At 39.6% G+C, this 19,896-nt stretch overlaps 1 protein-coding gene across 6 annotated transcripts in view; it reads right to left on the reverse strand.

Annotated features, from left to right (window-relative positions):
- ITGB6 (integrin subunit beta 6) overlaps positions 1-19,896 on the reverse strand; it is a 128,859-nt gene that overhangs the window by 41,666 nt on the left and 67,297 nt on the right. For 5 of the 6 annotated variants that reach the window (XM_027590925.2, XM_027590923.2, XM_027590921.2 and 2 more), the window contains 3 exons: positions 16,991-17,156; positions 15,594-15,755; positions 12,189-12,284 (listed from right to left, as the gene is read on the reverse strand). In XM_027590925.2, coding sequence (XP_027446726.1) covers positions 12,189-12,284; positions 15,594-15,755; positions 16,991-17,156 — 424 coding nt within the window. The remainder of the gene's footprint in view (positions 1-12,188; positions 12,285-15,593; positions 15,756-16,990; positions 17,157-19,896) is intronic. The other variant, XM_027590922.2, reaches the window with a different exon arrangement.

The raw sequence follows: 19,896 nt of genomic DNA on the forward strand, positions 1-19,896 counted from the left end.
CTTGCTGGGCCGTGCAAGGAACTGGTACCAATGCCAACTGCCATCAAGGGTGAAGCTCATTAGGAAGTTAAGATAATAATGCCTTGTATTTATATATAGTGGTTTAGAGTATATAGAATATTTTCTTACCTGAAGCAAAAAGAAAGGAAGAAAAAAGATTGTGGCTATAATCACTTTCAAATGGAAAGGCTACATCTTGAAAGAAATGTACCAAGGAGCAAAAGCATAGAAGCAAAAAAATTTTTTTTGTCCCGGGGGACTGTATTGTGCTATTTATCTGGTCAAAGGAAAACGGCTCTTTGCTGGTGATGCCTTGCTTTTGTTGAGTGGTGTGCTTCTTCCAGAGCTAGGGGCGGGCTGGGTTTGCTGAAATAAGTTCTTCTTCTGAAGGCAATCAGAAGGCTTTCTTCCCGTGAGGTCTTTCATTCTTGTGGGATTTTATTCTGCTGGTTCTCATGTTCATTATCAGTAAATGCAGGGCTCCCAGTATTATGCAAAAGTTTACCCCCAGGCTTGACTGTGTTACTAGGACACCCAAGATTCCAAAAAGAATATGTAATTGTTTCTGGCACAAGGTAGCATGAATGTCTGTCTCTGGGTTGCATGATATCTGCTTTGCCTTCAGGCTTTCAATTGTCAGCATTCCACAGTCAGGCAGGCGGCAAAGGGAGTGTGCTAATTAGATCAGGTGCTTGATCTTGAAGTCTGCACCAGCAATGACTAGGTAGTCGGCTTCGGAACTTTTGAGCACTACCTGTCTTTCTCCCAGTCTGCCCTGGAATGTAATTATCTTGTCAGCCAAGGAGCTATAGCGCACAGCTGAATGAGTGCTCGGCGGCAGTGACAGAGTGATAAGGGAAGACGAATGGACCCACCGTGCATGACCATTTTGAGACAAACAAATGCACACAGAGGCATTGGAGAACGGAGACTTAGGGAACAAAGAGCCTACACTGACTATTTGTTGCTGAGGAGACTTCAGATCGTCCCTTAATAAGATTACCCGGCTTTTCGAGAGGAATTGCAGAGCTTTGTTGGCAAATGCAAGTCCCAAAGCTTTAGAGAGCTCTTTTAAAACGGGAAGCGATGTCGGGTTCAGTAGCAACTTAATGTGCTTTGCAGACCAAACGGCAGGTAATAAAACTTCGAAAGATGACGAGCAGGAGCACGAGTAAGGGGACCAACAAAGAGAAAGCGGGGGGTATATACACCAGGACTGCGAAGGCGGTATCAGCCCTTGCTACTGCAAGTGTGGTGGGGGGCCGAGTAGCAGCAGTAGCGTCTGGAAAATTGTGAGAAAGGCGAAAATTCATTTTTAATTTTTTGAGGACTCTCCATGTGGTCTTCCATAGCGGCTGAATCAATTTACATTCCCACCAACAGTGCGGGAGGGTTCCCTTCTCTCCATATCCCCACCAACACTTGTTACTTCTTGTCTTTTTGATGATAGCCATTCTAACAGGTGTCAGGTGATATCTCACTGCGGTTTTGATTTCCTTTTTTCTGATGATGAGTGATGCTGAGCATCTTTGCGTGTGCCTGTTGGCCCTCTGCCTGTTTTCTTTGGAAAAAAGTCTATTCAGGCCGTCTGGCCATTTTTAAAAAAATTGGATCGTTTAGGGTGTTTTGTTTTGCTATTGACTTGTATGAATTCTCTCTGTATTTTGGATATTAATCCCTTATTGGTTATATGATTTGCAAATATTTTCTCTCATTCGGTAGGTTGCCTTTTCATTTTGTTGATCATTTCCTTTTTTGTGCAGAAGCTTTTTAGTTTGATGTAGTTCCACTTGTTTAATTTTGCTTTTGTTTGTGGCCTTTGCTTTTGGAGTCAGATCCAAAAAATCCCTGCCAAGACCAATGTCAGGGAGCTTACCACCTATGTTTTCTTCTAGTAGTTTTATGGCTTCATGTCTTACATTTAAATCCTGAATCCATTATGAGTTAATTTTTGTGTGTAGTGGAAGACAGTAGCGTCATTTCATTCTTCTGCATGTGGCTGGCCAGTTTTCCCAACATCCTTTCTTGAAGAGACCTTCCCTATTGTATATTTTTGCCTCCTTTGTGATAGATTAATTGACTATATGTGTGTGCGTTTATTTCTACCATATACTCCAGCAATTCCACTTCTGAGTGTTTATTCAAAGAAAATGAAAACACTAACTCAAAAAGATATATGCATCTCCATGTTTACTACAGGATTATTTATAATAACCAAGATATGGAAATAACCTAAGTGCCCACCCATAGATGAAGAGATAAAGAAGATGTGGTACACACACACACAGTGGAATATTACTTGGCCATAAAAAAGAAAGAACTCTTGCTTTTGCAGCAATATGGATAGACCTGGAAGGCATTATGCTAAGTAAAAGCTAAGAAAAATAAGTCTGGCAGAGAAAGACAAATACCATATGATTCAATCAAATAAAAATAAAACAACAAATAAGAATGCCAAGCTCAGAGATACAGAGAACACATTGATAGTTTCCAGAGGAGAGAGGGGATGGTGGGGAGATGAAATGCGTAAGGGGAGTCAAAAGTAAAACTTCTAGTCATAAAATAAATACATCATGGGGATATAATGTACAGCATGGGAACTATGGTTAATGATACTGTATTGCATATCTGAAGGGTGCTAAGACAGTAAATCTTGAAAGTTCTCATCACAAGAAAAAATTCTTGTAAGTATGTATGGTGATGGATATTAACTAAATTTATCATGGTGATCATTTTGAATTGTATACAAATATTGAATCATTATGCTGTACAACTGAAACTAATGTAATGTTATATGTCAATTATAACCCAACTTTAAAAAAAAAAAATGTAAAACCTCAGACCCCATCCTATACCTGAATCAGAGTTGGTGTTTTAATAAGTTCCCTGAGTGATTCGAGATACCAGAGGAGCTTAAAAAACAAAACAAAGCAAAACAAAAAAACAACACTGATGCCTGGGTCTCAGCCTTAGAGATAGTGAATTAATCAGATCAGGGTGTGGCCTGGGCATTGGAATTTTTAGAAAACTTCCCAGGTGATTTTAATGAGCTCCAAAGTTTAAGAATGTCCAGTATAGAATAGTCTGTCTACGCCCTTTTTGTTGCCAAATGCATGCTTCCAGGAAGGGCTGTGACAATCTGGAAAATAAAGTTGCTTTGTTTTTAAACATATGCACCCACAGGTGTCTGGGTGGCTCAGTGGGTTAAGCCTCTCACTCTTGGTTTTGACCCAGGTCATGATCTTGGGGTCATGAGATTGGGCCCTGCGTTGGGCTCTGCACTCAGTGAGGAGTCTGTTTCAGATTCCTTCTCCCTCCCCCTCTGCTCCTCCCTGTGCTCGTGCTCTCTCTTGCTCTCTCACTCTCTCTCAAATAAATAAAAAATAAATAAAATCTTAAAAAAAAACCTGTACACTCATAATTCATAAGGGGTCCTCAGTCCGTCAGATACTTGTGACATCTATTCTCTACTGAAGAAAAAAAGTGATGTTTTGAATGCATGATGCTCATGGAATGACACCATGCTTACTTCCCTAGGCCTTCAAGACTGAGGTATCCAGTTTTAGCCTACCTTTTCCACTCCATCCTCTTCTATCCTAGCTCACATCAGGCTGACTAGCCTTTTTTCAACTTCTCAAACACATTGAGAACCGAGTCCTTTGCTGCCTCAGGGCCTTTGCACATGCCGTCTCCTCTTGAAAACGCAATCTTTAGGTTGCTGCTCTATAATCACCTCTTAAAAGGGGTCTTCCCTGAAGATCCTTTAGAAGTAAGTCTCACTCTCTCCTCTTTAATTTTTTCCATTGTTACATACTATTCTTTTCCATTTTTTAGTAATATTTTCAAAGTTTTTAGTATAAGTGTGTCCCAAGTATTACATGGAACATACTAATACTAAAAAAATTATTTTTGTTTATTTGAAATTCAAATTGAATGCCTTGTATTTTTATGTGCTAAATCTGGCAACCCTATAGAAAAAGTATGTGAATTTCTGAATAAGTGAATAAAGTGTGCCCAAACAGTTCAAGCTCAACAAAATGTTCTCCTTTGACAATTTCCTGTCTACTTTTTGAAGATTCAATACCATAAGGGCAACAAAATATTGAACTATGTTATAATTAATAGTTACCCCTTGTAGCATATTTTTGGCTCTTTTAGGACGTTAGGCATAAAATTAAAATAGATAATACTCCCAAGCTTTTCTATTCCTAGGGGCTGTCAGTTTAACTTGTCCCTTGCACCTTGATGCCCTATGTATTCTGTAAAAGGCTATGCATGTGAAGAATGCTTGGTTGTAGTTAAACTCCTGTATGATGATCTGAGCCAAGATGAGCTTCCTTTAGGCATCACTGCTGTAATTTGGGCCAGCCTCACAGGCATGGGCAGAGTGGCCAACTGTTACCGTAGGAAAGCCTTCAGGGGATAAATGGGTAACTGAGTTAAATAAGAATCCCTGAATTCTGTGAGGCTCTGAGAAAGCATAGAGTGGAGCAATTACACAGCTTTGAGCACTTTGTGGTAGAGAGAGGCTCCTTTGAAGAAACAGTTTGTTCACAGATGTTGGAGTCCTCATCAAAAGGGCACTTTCAGGGATTAGAAAAAGGATACTAGAAATAATTTGTTAGTCCTATTAAGGTTATTACATGAATGTATAAAAAAGTAACTAAGTATCGTTTGAATATGTAAAAAAGTAACCTGGTAGTTAATGTAAAAATATAGTAATTATGGATGTTCTGGGGCTGCTGGTGGGAGGAGAACAAGTTTTTTTTTTTTTTAAGATTTTATTTATTTTTTATTTATTTATTTATTTATTTATTTATTTATTTATTTATTCATTCATTTATTTGCGAAAGAGAGAGTGCCCTCAGAGAGGGGAGGGGCAGAAGGGGAGGGAGAGGGAGCGGGAGAAAGAATCTGAAGCAGACTCTCCTGAGCGCTGGAGCCCAATGCAGGGCTCCATCCCACGACCAGGAGATCATGACCTGAGCCAAAACCAAGAGCTGGAAGCTGGAGGCTTAACGACTGAGCCACCCAGATCCCTGGGAGCAAGTTTGTTTTTATTTTAAAGCAGGTACCCTATAAGTATGGCAACCACAGATTTGGAATACTGTAGAATGACCTTGATTTCATCTAATGTGATTCTTGTCAGCAAAAGTGATTGTTTGACATATAACTAAATGCAATTTAATTTTCATGCCTTTATAAGACTGTAAATGTATAAACTCATTCAAAAAATCTGAATATACTTAATATGTACAGTATGATGCCAATTATGTTAAACTATGTAAATGTATGCAAAAGAAAGAAAAGACTTATTTTAAAATGTCAAGAATGGTTAGCTGTGTCTGAGTGGTGAGTTTATGAGTGATCTTCATTTTCTTCTTTGTGCTTTTCTATATCCACCTCCCCCTTGCTCTTTTTTGGGCAAATAACATGGATTAATTTTGTCATCAGAAAAAAAGTAATTGCAAGTGCGTGGTGTTTTTTTGTTTTCTGGTTTTGGTCACACTCCCACAGCACTGGTAAGAGAATAACTGATACAGCCACTTTAGAAAGCAGTTTGGACACACCTAGGAGACTTGAAGATGCCATTTCCTGCGAGCCAAGGACTTGAGTTCCAGCCATGGATCGTCAATAGAGAACATGTGTGCAAGGATGTGCATGGTCCCAACCTTTGTCATACTGCACAACTGGAAGCGATCTGACGTTGTCAACTGCAGAATGAGCACACTGCAGTGCATACACTCGATGGACTGTGTGTGGCAGGGGAACAGAGTACACTAGAGGTACATGTATCTCTAGGGATAAGCCTCAAAAACATAACATTGAGCACCACACTGTGAATGTACTGAACGCCACAGACCTGTATATTTAAACATGGTTAAAATGGTAAATTTTATGTTATGTGTATTTTACCATCATAACCCAGGCCCCCAAAACATAAAAATGAGTCAAAAAGCGAATTGCAGAAATAATAGGTACAGCATGAAATTAAAGTTGTAAGCCAAAATTATGTGATTATTTATGGATCTATATATTTTTTAATGGTACAAAAAACAAATATGGGCATGATAAACACTAAGTTCTGGGCATCAGTTACTTCTATGGAAGAAAAGAGGGGGGTAGGGTTAGTATTGTACAAGTACACAGCAAGCAACTGTATCTGGAATGTCTTATTTCTTTAAAAAATCTGAAGCAAATATGGTGGCAAAATGTTAAGATTTGAGACAGGTGGGTAGTAGGCATGTGGGTGTCATTATATGACTCTATTTTTCTGTGTGTTTGAATTGCATCAGCATAACAAACCCTATAGTCTCTGTTAAACCATGTGTCCCCTTTTTCTCCTTTGGCTGGAACTGTAGATGGTGAGTACCAGAGACAGTAGCTGTTGAGGATGTGTTTGTTGGCCAATGGCCTTATGCGCCCTAGCTGTGTGGCCTGTTCTTACCACTCAGAACTTAAACAGCCTGTAAGGCAGAATCAAAATGTCTCTCTTTTTTCAAGTCCACACATTGTAAAATTGCTCTATTCATCTAAATTAACAGCAACAGTCAAGGACCCGAGATGAAGTGTGCACTGGTTTTGAAGGACTTTGCCATTTTTAAGAATTTTATGTATTCATCTCTTCAGCTGTGAGGCTGCTCTGCTCCACCCTTAGGCTTTGTGCTTTTACTGCTCATTGACTTTCAAAGTTGGTTACTGTGTTTACAAGGCTGCTTCTTTGGTTGTGTAGTAGTTAGGAATTGGCATGCTCTTTCACGACAGCAGCCAAGGTTCCAGTGCAACTCAACTCAGTGATTGAGGCTGTAGACTCAAAGTGCCTTGGTTCTAATCCTACTTGCTTTATTTTGAGTTCTTTCATTATTTATTTCATTTTAATTTATTTTATTTGGTTCAATTTTCATTTTTTATTTTATTTGGGTTTATTTTGGGTCCATAACATGGAGATTAAATGATAAAACGAGGTAAAATACTTAACCCCAAGCTGCCACCTAATAAGCCCTCAGCAAACCTTCCCTATTATTCTCATAGTCATAGCTGCATAACATCTTTGGCTCTCAGTTTCCACTGCTATAAAGTGAAGGGCTTAGTCCAGCATTATCACACTGTTAGCATCAAAGCTAGTTTTACGATAGGCAATTAATTTTCTGCCCCTTCTAACAAAGATGTTGAGTAGAAAAAAGTAAAAACATTGACAGATATGAAAACTCTGACCCCTCAGCAAAACTCTGCCTTGGGATGTCTGTCCAGAACACAACGTCTAAAATGCCCTCATCCTGTTCTTTAGGCAAATTATTGGTCTACAAGTCTGTTAATGCTCTGTGAGACTTCTTAAGGCAGTCACTCTATCCTCTTTTGTTGTCACAAACCATGGCCCGGTCCAAGGGAGGTTCTCATGAAATGTTTGATGTATGAATGAATGAATGAATGAATGAATGAAGGGCTTCAGTCAATAGCATACTGGTTCTAATGATATGCTAGACATTCTGGGTGTTGTGTAAGTCTTGAAACAATTAGGCTTTGTATTGAAATTCCATTCTGGGAGGCCCCTGGCTGACTCAGTTGGAAGAGCATGAGACTCTCGATCTTAGGGTCCTGAGTTTGAGCCCCACGCTGGGTATAGAGATAACTTAAATAAATAAAACTTAAAAAAAAATCCCATTTTATATTTGTCCAAGGGTTGATCTAATAGAGCATCTCATTAAAACCCTACTTTAAATCTGTATCTCTTTTATTTTTTTACCTGTGAGTTTATTTTCTGATTTATGAGTCTTTGAGTTCTTTAGAAGAAAAGTAGTACTATGTGTAAACTCAGGGTAACTACTGGTGACTTTTCACAGTTGTGATTTATTAATTAGTCTGGAAAATGCTTCTAACAATTTTGCCCTGATAATCTGAGGACATGAGTTTTATTTCCAAATCCTCCCTCTCTGCAAGCTGTTTTTATTAATGAGGAAAGTGTAGGCTGGCTCTCCTCAGTCTTTATTCCCAGGTACCATCAATTAAAGAGAAATCAAAATCCTTTTCCATTACATTGGAATTAAGAGTAATTTGTTAACTCTGTGGAGATTTCTCATAATCCAGAAGGTTCTCTTTTTATTCCTAGAAGATTTTATATTCACTAAAAGCATAAATTTGGAATACTTCATTACAGGATGGGGTTGATAGGATAAAAAACAACTTTTTTGTCCATGCCCTAAAATTAGCTATATTTTGGCTAGCTGAACTTTGTGTGTAGATCATTGGAATTCATGGTGATTTCCCTCCTCCAGGTTTAGAGTCACTGACTACTAAAGCTGGAGGTCATCTGGCCCAGTCCTTTTATTTGTCAAAATTGAAGCCAGAGAAAAAGGGATTTTCATCAGAGCAAAATTGTTTTGATCTTTTCCAATACTGAACATTATAAAACAAAACAATAATAGAACAGGCTAACAGACAGCAAAAGGGGCCAAGTTTTGTTTTATCTCCCTCTCTAATTCTCTGCTTCCTTTCAACCCTTGTGCTGCAGTGAAAAGCTCAAAAGATGAGCAAAAAAGGAAAGAAGGGGTGAAATAAAAACTGGGTTATTGATTCTTGAAGAATTGAAACTTGCATATGATAGATAATATTCACAAGCCACACAAAAGCATCAGGCTCAAAGCACGTTGTGGCTACTCTTTATGCTTGTTCTTAGGTAATAGTGATCATCAGAGGGGGGTACTTGCTCAGGGGTTTTCCTTTTATGGCCTAGTAAGAAGGCACTTGAGTTTATCCAAGAGGTTGGTCCCAAGGGTGATAGCAGAGAGTTCCTTTCCTCTGCTGCCATCTGGGTCCAAGGTGGAAAGGATGGAGGAGGGGACAGCCAGGGTTGCAGATGATTGTAGCAACGGGTCAGGCCCACCTCTCCCTGCTCTTGTGCATCGGCTCCCTCAACTTTGACAGGTGTTTGTCACATTAACCTCCAAATTACTATTTAGAAACTTTGACCCAATTTGACTAAAGATGAAAATCTAGGGGGAACAAGAAATAGCCTAAACAGAAGGATGAGCAAAACCCACCATTCTCCTCAAAGGGGCGATCATTGAGGGCATTTCACCTCCAGTTAGAAGGGCCCTTTGGTGGTATTAAAATCTGCATGGTTCCCCTGTCCCTATGCTTTAGATACATCATTCTGTCCTAATAACCATAAGGACATCAATTAGCAGTGATAGATGTTAACGACTAAACTGGGAGCGTCCATTACCAATGTCTTGTTTACTTTCTAATGTTTCAACATTACATTGTAAATACTAGGTTATATAATAATTATCCTTATCAAGTTCACAAAACTCATCTTTTCCAGCCAGATGTAGACATTTTGAAAGATTAGAATATTTCAAAGTCTTGCAACTAATCCCAGGTGATTAATAATATGATTTGACCATGTAGTTAAGAACGCTAATTTAATTGCTTTTTATCTCAGTATCTCACTAGGAAGAAAAGACTAGTCAAATTAGACAATTGGGCCTTAGTAGCCTGTTACTATCTTAATGTAAATTAACAGTAAACATTTGAAAGCAACAGAGGAGATAAAAATTTCTTTTAAGCTTGGGTAATTGAATCCTGATTCAAAATGGCGTTTAGCACTAGAATGTAATATACTACCTACTGCTCAGTCTATTATCTATCATTATCTTTTGAACCCTGTAATTGGACAAACAGGCATCTATTCATAACAGTAAGTTTGTTCAAAATCATCTGTTTGCTGGAGACTGGGGTGCACACTGCAGTCAAATTGAACTGACGGCAAAACTACTTACTTTATCCTTTCCACTGTTTGTTCTTCTTTGATACCACAAAGTACAGCAACACTACATATCTGGACAGTCCAGAGCATCTTAACCAAAGTTACAAAAAAAAAAAAAAACAACAAACCCAAACCCAAACCAATCCTTTTTCCTCTGTTCCATGAATGGGCAACATAAATTGTATTTACTGCAAGAGGGGCCGTCATTGAATCCCAGCCATCCCCTGCCTGGAGTGTATGCACATGACTATGCTTAACACAGAACTGGAGCAAACAAATTGCCTTCTGGAATTTCCATAGATCCAACCACTTAGTTGCTTTATTTATCCTATCACTGGCTTTATTTTTCAGTGATTCTTTAGTAGTTATGTTCCTTCTGTCACAGCTATCCAAACATCAGGTTGTATAGGGCTCCTGCTCACATAGGGCTCCTTCTAAGAGATTTAAATGGAAAGGCAACATAAGCCATTATTGGTTTATTTTCAGTTTTCATTATCAATAAAACAAGACATCAGCATTTTCATGCTGTGTGAAGCCTTCAGGGAAGCGCAACGTCGCTGTCATTATTTTTAGACTGGTTGCCGCCTCCTGCCTCCACTAATGCAGATGGAATGAGGAGTCCATCAAAATAGAGATAAAATGATGAAAGAAAGTATCAGAGTCATAGAGTGGGCGGCTGCCCTGGTCGGCTGCGTGGCTCCCTGACAATGTCCCTTTGAATTTAGTGGAGCCTGGATGGTAAAGACCACAGATCATGACAGAACATAAATTCACCTCATAATGAGATTAGTAGGCAGGCAAAATAAATGTCCTGCTGTTACATTAGAGGCAGGCTCTAATCTGGTGTTTTCCTTGGAAATGATCATTTCCTTTGCAACAGGGGAACCATCAGCGTAACGAACTTAAATCCAACAGATTCTGTTTTGCCACGTGGTTATTTTTCATCTTCTTCTGTCTTTTTAATAGCAGTTTTGAGGAGGCGTGTAAATGAGTTGTGAGTCTTAAAGACTATTACCGAAGTGAGTTATGGATGACTATGTTCATGATCATCAATCGTATTTCCCAGACTCCCCTTTTAAGAAAAGTTCTGTGCAATCCTCCTCCCCCCTTCTAAATAGGAACTGGCTGTGGAGGAGGTGTTGTGACCCCCAGGGTCCTTTCACTCTAGCCTTAAGGACCAAAGGCAAAACAGGCTCACTATTGTATTTGGGGTATTTTTTTTTTTTTTAATCTTTACCGCAACTCTACTACTTGAAACCACTGGAAACAAGTATCACATACTAAAGAGCCTTAAAAAAAATGCCCAGATCAGGTGAACCCACATGGTCTCTGAGTAGAACAAAGGCCTTGAGTATGCAGCTTGATTGCAAAGGACTTTTTTGGTTTTCAGCAGAAGGCAATCTCACCTGGAGTACAATACCCTCCTCTCATTAAGAATGCAAGATAGGATCTCCTCCTGGATCCTTTCTACAGAACCTGATGCAAGTTCATGGGCTGTACCGTCCTTAGCAGTGAGTGGCATTTAATCAAAGCCTTCTGTGAAATAATCTCAGAGTTTCCCGAGCCCTGTAAAGTAAGAGGTCCTTTCAAAGGAAGAGGAGATCAGACTCTGAACTTAGGGAGTATGTGAAGCTTCTGCATAGAAAGCACAGACAATTTAATGTACACCTATTTTCTCGGGGCCATGCTGGAGATTCCTCTGTGAAATCACCCTCTAGGAATAAATCATTTGCTACTTCTTTGATTCATGGTATTCTGATATATTGTTTTCATAGGCTGGAATGAAACCATGGAAACCTTTTGTGTTTGCATATGCATTTTATGGTTTAGGCAGTGGTTTATGAACATTAGCGCATCTAATGAAACAGTTCCCTTTCTGTGTCTGGTGTTTCCATCCAAAAACTTGAACTTCAAATCCAGCTACTAGGAGGGAGAAAATATATTTTGGCCCAATTTAACAAGTTTTTTCTTTCAACGTCTTACTTCTCAATGGTTGAAATTGTGTCTCTATTTATATATTTTCTATCCATCTGATTTGTAGATGCCTGAAAGTTTCAAGTCACTTCTTCTCCCAGTCTCTGTTAACCCCCTCCTTGTCAGATGAAACAGTTCAAAGGAAGACAGACTGATTTCTGTTAGGTAGGTTCTCCTCCATTCATTGGTGCTCTTACAACTTACCATTTCGTTCTCGAATTCATTCTTCCTTGCTCTACCATATCTGTCTCCCATTCTCCATCGCACCCCTGGGTTTGTAATTCAAATTACAAACAGTAACTGAATCCACTTGACTAAGTGTCCAGTATATTTGTCACGTGTTCACGATTTTCTAATGGCATTCCATGTGTTGAACCCTCAGAGTTCATGTTAAAGTTTCATGTCAAGTAATCTCCCCGAAGGAATTCCCCGAATTGTGTTTGCTTACCTCATATAAATGAACTTGTTCTTGGGTTACGGCAAAGATTAATAGCACGTTATTTTGCACCAGTTTATCAATGAGTTGTCCAATTGTAGGATATTCCTAAAATTGACATAAAGATTTTAAGTATCATCTTAACACAAGTATGTAAAATAAAGAAAGGAATATTTCTTTCAAAGATATCGTACTGAGTTTGGCATGTCAGTTTGGTTCTAAGTAGAAAAATACACAATTATCATTAGTCACTTAATTGGTTTAATAATTGTTGCCTAAATCTTGTAAATCCAATTAATTCCTAAGAGTCAGTGTGTGGTAGTGTAGCATATTATGGCCTGTCACTCCTAAGGAGAGCACTTGGAATTTATTTAAAAACTTATAGTGTGTCATATTTTCAAGGGTAGAGACACAGTTCTTCTAAGTGCCACTTGGCAGCAGACTCAAGATGTAGAGAATGTTAGAGTCTGGGGAGGAGTGGATACTTGATGACAGATGTGACTGAGGGGACGCAGGTAGCTCGGAAACTCCCACTTGAATTGGAGGAGGTGGGCGGAGGGCTGAGGAAAGGACAGCCTGCTGGGGAATGACACACTACAGTTCCTGTGTGCATCGGATCTGAGACATTCCGGCACCAGTTTTGGGTTTGGTCCTACTGACTTTTTGATGTCAGTAATCAGTTTTATGGGATCCTGCAATATTTTTACAGGATAACTGAAAACACATTGTACCTTTTTTTCATTGACACATTCATTCCCAAGGGATATGAGTCCTTTAAAAAATAAAGAAGGCAGAGGCGCCTGGGTGGCTCAGTCGTTAAGCGTCTGCCTTCGGCCCAGGTGATGATCCCAGGGTCCTGGGATCGAGCCCCACATCGCGCTCCCTGCTCGGCGGGAAGCCTGCTTCTCCCTCTCCCACTCCCCCTGCTTGTGTTCCTGCTCTCACTATGCCTCTCTCTGTCAAATAAATAAATAAAATCTTTAAAAAAAAATAAAGAAGGCATAAACTGTCAAATTTGAACAGGGCCTTTCCAAAGTTAAAAACTGTGCAGCATGTTTGGCTGTTGCATGACTCCAAATGTGGATAATGTACAAAGAGGAAACTCAAACGAAAGAGTAACCTGCAAACAAAGAAACTAAGAATATGTTGAACATGAAGTCAGCCAAAGTGGAGGAACGCTGATAAGTAAGCCTTCCTGGACGCTAACGTGTTCACATATTCTTAGCACAATGGGAGTAATTCTGTCTAATGTCTTCACTACGCCCAAGATTCAAGTTGAGGGAAAAGTACAGTTTTGCCTAAAATACTCAGGTAAATGACCCAACTGCATATCTGGCTGTGTAATATGTGCTTGCCGTCCAATCTGGATTTTTATTAGTAAACAGCAGTAGAATCCAGATAATACAAATCTTCCAGAGTGACATATTCAGTGTTCCCTGCTTTTTCAACTGCCCAAACACTAAGAATCCTTCAGCTTTAAGCCTGCATTCCCCCAACGCTGGCCTCTCCCATCTCCACATTCTTGCACTTTCAGCTGCTGTGGGTGTGTAGCAAGGATCACACCATGAAGCCCTTCGTAGGTGGACAAATGTCGTTTTCTATTTGACCTAGATCAGTTGGCTTAATTCACACAAGTATATTGTGTGTGTGTTCCTCAAGGCCAGGGACCATGTCCTATTATTTTGGGGCCCCAGGAGCCGAGCCCAGTGTTGAGTGAATAGGAATTACTCAAAGGACCCAGGGAACTATGCTGTAGGCAGGCATGGAGATAACCCATGACTTCTGTGCATTTGCAGCAACTTACTGAGCAACAATGAATTGAACATTTATTAGATGAGAAGGTCATAATAAGCAAGAAGTAGCATTTGCTTTTATGTCCCACTTTTTCCAAGATGTCTGTTAATGGGGCATTTGAATAGTTGCAAGATAAGTAATAAAAAAGAGATCTATGTCTCACCATTTCTTGGCACTCAAAGCCTAAAAGACAAAATGTGGCTATTCTCATGGATACTGTAATATGGAAAGGCAACTTATACGACAAAAGTATGAGGACTACTATGGGTCAAAATTTAGGGGAAAACACTCATCTTGAAGTTTAGCAATTTAAGTCAAGGAATGATAGCAGGTGATTTGTGAACCATTAGTTTTTTTTTTTTTAACTAATTACCATCACTGTGTGGGTATATATATGTCATATACATATACATATATATATGGCATATATATATGTTATCTCACTGAATTCTTTTTTTAGAGAATAGTTTTTCCAATCTGATATTAGGATTCTGGTTCTCTTCTCTCTCTCTTTCTCTCTCTCTCCTTCTCTCTCTTACATACATTTCTATAGCATTGTCATTTTAAGAAGTCACTTGAATTCTCTGTGTCATATTTTCCCAAGTGTTAAATGGAGATAATATGACCTCCCCAGGTTGCTACTTCATAATTAAAATTTTATTTCATACATAGTCAACACCCACTGTGTTCCAGGCACTGTGCTGGCAGGAAATAGAGAAAATACACCACTCCCGGTCCCGAGGAATGCATATTAGGGAAAGACAGACAAACATAAGCAAACACATTTCCACATAGTGATGGGTTAAGAAGACATCTATGTACTAGAGCGAGGGGAGGGATGATCACTTGGGGGCTCAGCAAAGGGCAAAGAGGGCTCTCGGGGAGTAGTCACGATTGAGTTGGGTTTTAAAGGACAGTTAAGAGTTTCTCAGCAGCCTCTGAGGGAAGGGCATTCCAGGCAGAGGTAACAACACGTGCATGAGCATGGCAGCCTCATGGTCCATGCAAGGAAAACAGATACCTAGGGTTCTGGGGAGCATCAAATGAGATCACGTATGTCAAAGAGCTCTGAAATTTTTACCTTGTGTTACACAAGTCAAGAGCTTTTTTTTTTCCCCTTTGAATGTTACCAGCATTTTAAAAATGTTTTAAATGACAAAAATAAGCCAAATGTGAATAAACACCAGCCAAGCAGTACTTGACAGCTGTTCCCCATGGAGCACCATGGTGCATAAAAGCTTGATGTTATTTAGGGGGCATGACTCTGGGACCCATCATTCACAGAAACTCGTAGGTGACTGTTGTTTTGGCCTCAGCCCCCCTTTCTGGGGCTGTCGTTGAAAACAGAATGAACTGAATGCACTGCTTCTTATTGACCTTGGGCTCTTTGAAAAATCAAGGAGATTCTGGGATCATTCAAGCCATAGTAGACCCAAACTTCTCACATAACCCCACCACCCACCTGTGTTCCCGTGGGAAGCTCTAAGGGCAATTTGTTCATCTCAAAGCAGAAAATGTGCACTGTTTTCACCAAGTGTGGGTTATTCTGCTGTGTATTGAGTGAGTGTTGTTTCATTTGCCTACTTGCAGCCCTGGAAACGGTGTAGAGTGCAGGTTACACACCAAGACAGTTGACATGGAGTATTCATTATTGTTGTCCAAGTGACAGAGCCCATCATTAGGAATGACGATGCCTGCCAGTTTGCTGTCCATTCCAAAATGAGAATCGGCATCACTCACAAAAACCAGGAGATGGAGGGAGTCATTCCGCCACCCAATCTTTTCCTACAGTGAGAAAGAAACATTTGGGTCATATGGGATAGAGGCAGGCATTTATTGAGAGTGGATCAATTGTGATTGGACACATTCAGATTATAAAAACTATATTGCTGATCTATCTATTTTGGCCTTTTTCATCTATTGTGAGTTGATAATTATTAATGTATTTAAAACATGAAATCCTATGGCAGTTGCTTTTTCTTGGATAACACTTTCAGATGATTTATGCTTCAGAAAAAAATAGTTCCACTATAATCACTATCCAGTTGATCTTGACTTTTACATAGTTAATTATTTTTACTGTCCAGCTTTCAATTTACCAGAAAAATGAGGAGAGGGAATGAAGGAGGTCATAGATTATCCCAAATCCAAGCTGAAGCAAAACTGGTAAGAATGCAATACACAATGGACTTAAAGCATGCCTGTTTTATTAAAATGTCACCCAAAATTAGGCACATTTTTCTCTTTCTACTGATACCATCCAAAAATTATAAATGTAATACAAAGATAAGAATTGCTTATCAAAGTATAGCCTCCAGCATATGGCTTTTTAAGATGGTCTGTTGTCTGTTTCCTAGCAGAGCTCTCCTCTTTAACTGATAATTAGTCCAGGAACTAGTGGGGACAAAAGCTGATCCTGGCAGGGCCATCCTACCTTATTCTTTTCCTTCCTTCCCTAATACCTTGCCCCTCACCCCTAACCTTCCAGGATTTTCGGCCCTGTCTGTTTCCTGGTATTTTCCAGGAAGAGCTGTCTTCTGAAGACCGGGGAATCATTCCCTTGGATACCTGATTGTCAAGGAGGAGAGGTGTTCTTGCATTGTTGTGGGGACAACGTAGCTTCTGATACCTATTTTGTTGGTTCAAAACAATAGATATCTAATCTTATGTAGAAGTTTGTACTGATTCAGGGCATTTTTACTTTTTTCATTAGTTTCTGCCTGTGATTTCTATTTTTACCATGGTTAATTAAAAAACTAATCTACTCTTGATCTTTGAAAATTAATCATACATGACTATCGTTTTAACCAATTTTTCCCAACATTACTATAATTTTATTAGATTATGTGAATATCAGACGTAGAAAAGTATCTGTTTCCACATAACTGAATTACGAATTTTTGAAAATTTTGTGTTTTAAGAAATGTAGAAATATGGCAATTAAAGGAAAGAAAGTTAGCTAAGCTTTTCAAAGGAGATTTGCTAATAAGAGATGTAATTTGCGTTAGCCCTCAGCATACCTTACACACAGCAGCTTGCATAATTGCATCAAATCCACCCTCTGGTGTGTCAATATTAGCAGAAATTTTCTGATTCTTCACAATTTCATTGAATCTTTCAGCATCATTCGTCAATGGCAAAATGTGCTTGAATCCAAATGTAGGTAAGCAGAAGTATGGAATACTGCTGCAAAGGTAAGATGTAGAAATGTTCTTGATGAAATATGATACAGCACACAAGTAACGGACCTAGTAGCCTAGCAACTTCATCCGATGTGAAGATGGATTTTCCTCAAGTACCTGACTCTGGAACTTGGTTAGGAGTCTCCCGGTTAAGCTTGTTTCAGCATCTCCCTCTTACCCCTTCCAAATTGACCTTATTAGCTACTACTTAGCACTTACTCTGTGTTTTACTTTGGCTCAAGCTCAGATAACAGATAATCAGGTCAGACTCCCCACTCCTCTGTGTGTGTGTGTGTGTGTGTGTGTGTGTGTGTGTATAATCACTACCTTCTAGCGCTTCTCAACCAAAATCTACCATTAAGTTTCCGTGATGACAACAATTCCTTTGTATTCTGATAGCTTAAGCTGTTATCAAGTATGAGTCATCTTGTAGCAAGTTTGAGAGAGATACCCGTCTTCTTTCTCCTCTGCTCCTTCCTGTACTCCCAGCCCTGCCTGCCGAGGGCCCAAAAATCAGACAGCACTCTTGGTTCTGGAGCTTAACTCGACTATGACTGAACAGACTGTTGTGGACCTGGCTAGGAATAAAACTACCACTTAAAACAGTTGACACATGGGAGAAATGCCATGTTAGCATGAGATCTGCCTCAAAGATATTGCAGTTGAACAGAAAAAGCTGATCATGAATTCAGCCACATCTTATTCTGAAAGCCAGTTAGTAGTTGTGGATGAGACTTTGGACAAGTTACTCAACACTTTTGAGCTTCGGGTGTTCATTTGCAAAATGGAGATAATGGTATAGAGCAGAGGTTCTCAAAGTACAGTCCCTGGACCAGCCGCATGAGCATCACATGGGAACTTGTCATAAATGCAAAATCTGGGACACTCTTCCAGACTTACTGAGTTAGAAATGTAAGGGGTGGGCTCCATGATGCATTCAAATCTTCCTGATGCATTCTAAGGTTTGAGAAACACTTTATAGAAGTACAGAGACAAAAAAGAGCAGCCCCCAGTGAGGTTGTGCTGTGCCGCGTGGGGAGAGAGCTGGTTGACTCTTGTAAGAACAGATTTCCAGGTTCAGGAGCCTGTCTTGTGTGCACACGAAGAGCTGGAGCATCTTTCAAGGTGAGGTTCCTGTTCACCAAGTTCATCTGCCTGAGGTAGGCAGTCAGTCTTCAGTATTCACAGATTTCATATCTGCAAATTCACCTACTCACTAAAATTTATTTTTAACCCCTAAATCAATACCTTCGGTACTTTCTGAGTCACTCATGTACACACGCAGGGTGGCGAAAAATTTGAGTTACCTGGTTCACATGTTCCCAGCTGAGGTGAAATAAGGCTCTGTGTTCTTGCTTCAGCTCTCAAACTATAAACAAGCATCCTTTTTGTGGTCTTTTTGGTGTCATTTTTTTTTCATTTTTGTGCTTTTTGTTGGTGATTTTGCTGTTTAGAATGGCCCTCAAGTGTAGTGCTGAAGTGTTGTCTAGTGTTCCCAAGGGCAAGAAGGCTGTTATGGGCCTTACAGAGAAAATATGTGCGTTAGATAAGCTTTGTTCTGGCATGACTTATACGGTGTTGTTGGCTGTGAGTGCAATGCTAATGAATCAACAATATATATTAGGTGGTCTTTAAACAGAAAGAAACAGTAAATAAAGGTATGTATTGATCGATTGGGGAAAAAAAAAAAATGGCCAGAGGCTCACATGAGCCTAATCCCGTTTCCCCTTGGAGCAATAGTTTAGCATTGGTTAAGTCAGTGTTTGAGGACACCTTGTAGAGCAAGACTTCCATGAATGATGAGAATCAACTATACAAATCAGAATGACTATGGATTCGTTCCACACGGAGAAATGGAGCTCTGCTGGAACCAAAATGCTGGTGTCTGCAAAGGTAACTATTTTCTTCCTGTCAGTAGACTTTCATGGGAAGTAGGTCACAATCCAAAATGTCCTCAGGTTTCAGAACAAGGGGAGTTGGAGGACCCCAGCTGTCTGAGATGTCCCAAGATAGACATCTCCAGAATGGATGCTCTTGGTCATATCTGGCTCCTCCCTCACCTGTAGCTGGGTTTCTCAGCTAACAAAAATTTGGGAAGCCCTGGTAGCCAGCAAGACTGGAAACTCTGAAAGAGCCTGGGCTAAGGCTCTTGGATGGATGAGGCCCATATTTGCCTCTGGAACTGTTCTTTCTTGGGCATTCCCCTAACCTATGATGAGTAAACCTACAGTCCTGTTCATTCTTTCAGCTCTGTCAAGACACCTGGTTTTGTGGGCCCATGAGCCAGCCTACTGCTTCTAGGGAACTTCTTGTGTTTCCTTTCTGACTCATTATTTTTAACTTTAATTCTCAGAAGGCAATCTTATTCTCTTATTTTTAATATCTTGCATTAGCTTTCATTGAGGCTCTGAAGTGCAGACCACAGATAGTATCGACTAGTAGGATTCTTGTAAGGCCTGCTTGAGATAAAATATGCAAAGCACACAGCACAATGAGCTTTTCAGGTTAAGTGCTTACTAAACATTAATGTCATTTTTTACATAAATCACTTTTACACAGAGTCTAGCACAGACTTGAGGACAGAATGTGGATTTGGCCAATGACATCTCTAGAATCATATTTTTTTTTCCTGATTAAAGGAATAATACATGTTCACTGAAGAAAATTTGAGTTAATATAAAAGTGTAAAGAAGAAAATAAAACAAATTTTAATAGTTATGAGATGTATCACAGTTTGATAATCT

The sequence above is a fragment of the Zalophus californianus genome, chromosome 3 (assembly GCF_009762305.2).
Source record: "Zalophus californianus isolate mZalCal1 chromosome 3, mZalCal1.pri.v2, whole genome shotgun sequence".
Lineage (NCBI taxonomy): Eukaryota > Metazoa > Chordata > Mammalia > Carnivora > Otariidae > Zalophus > Zalophus californianus.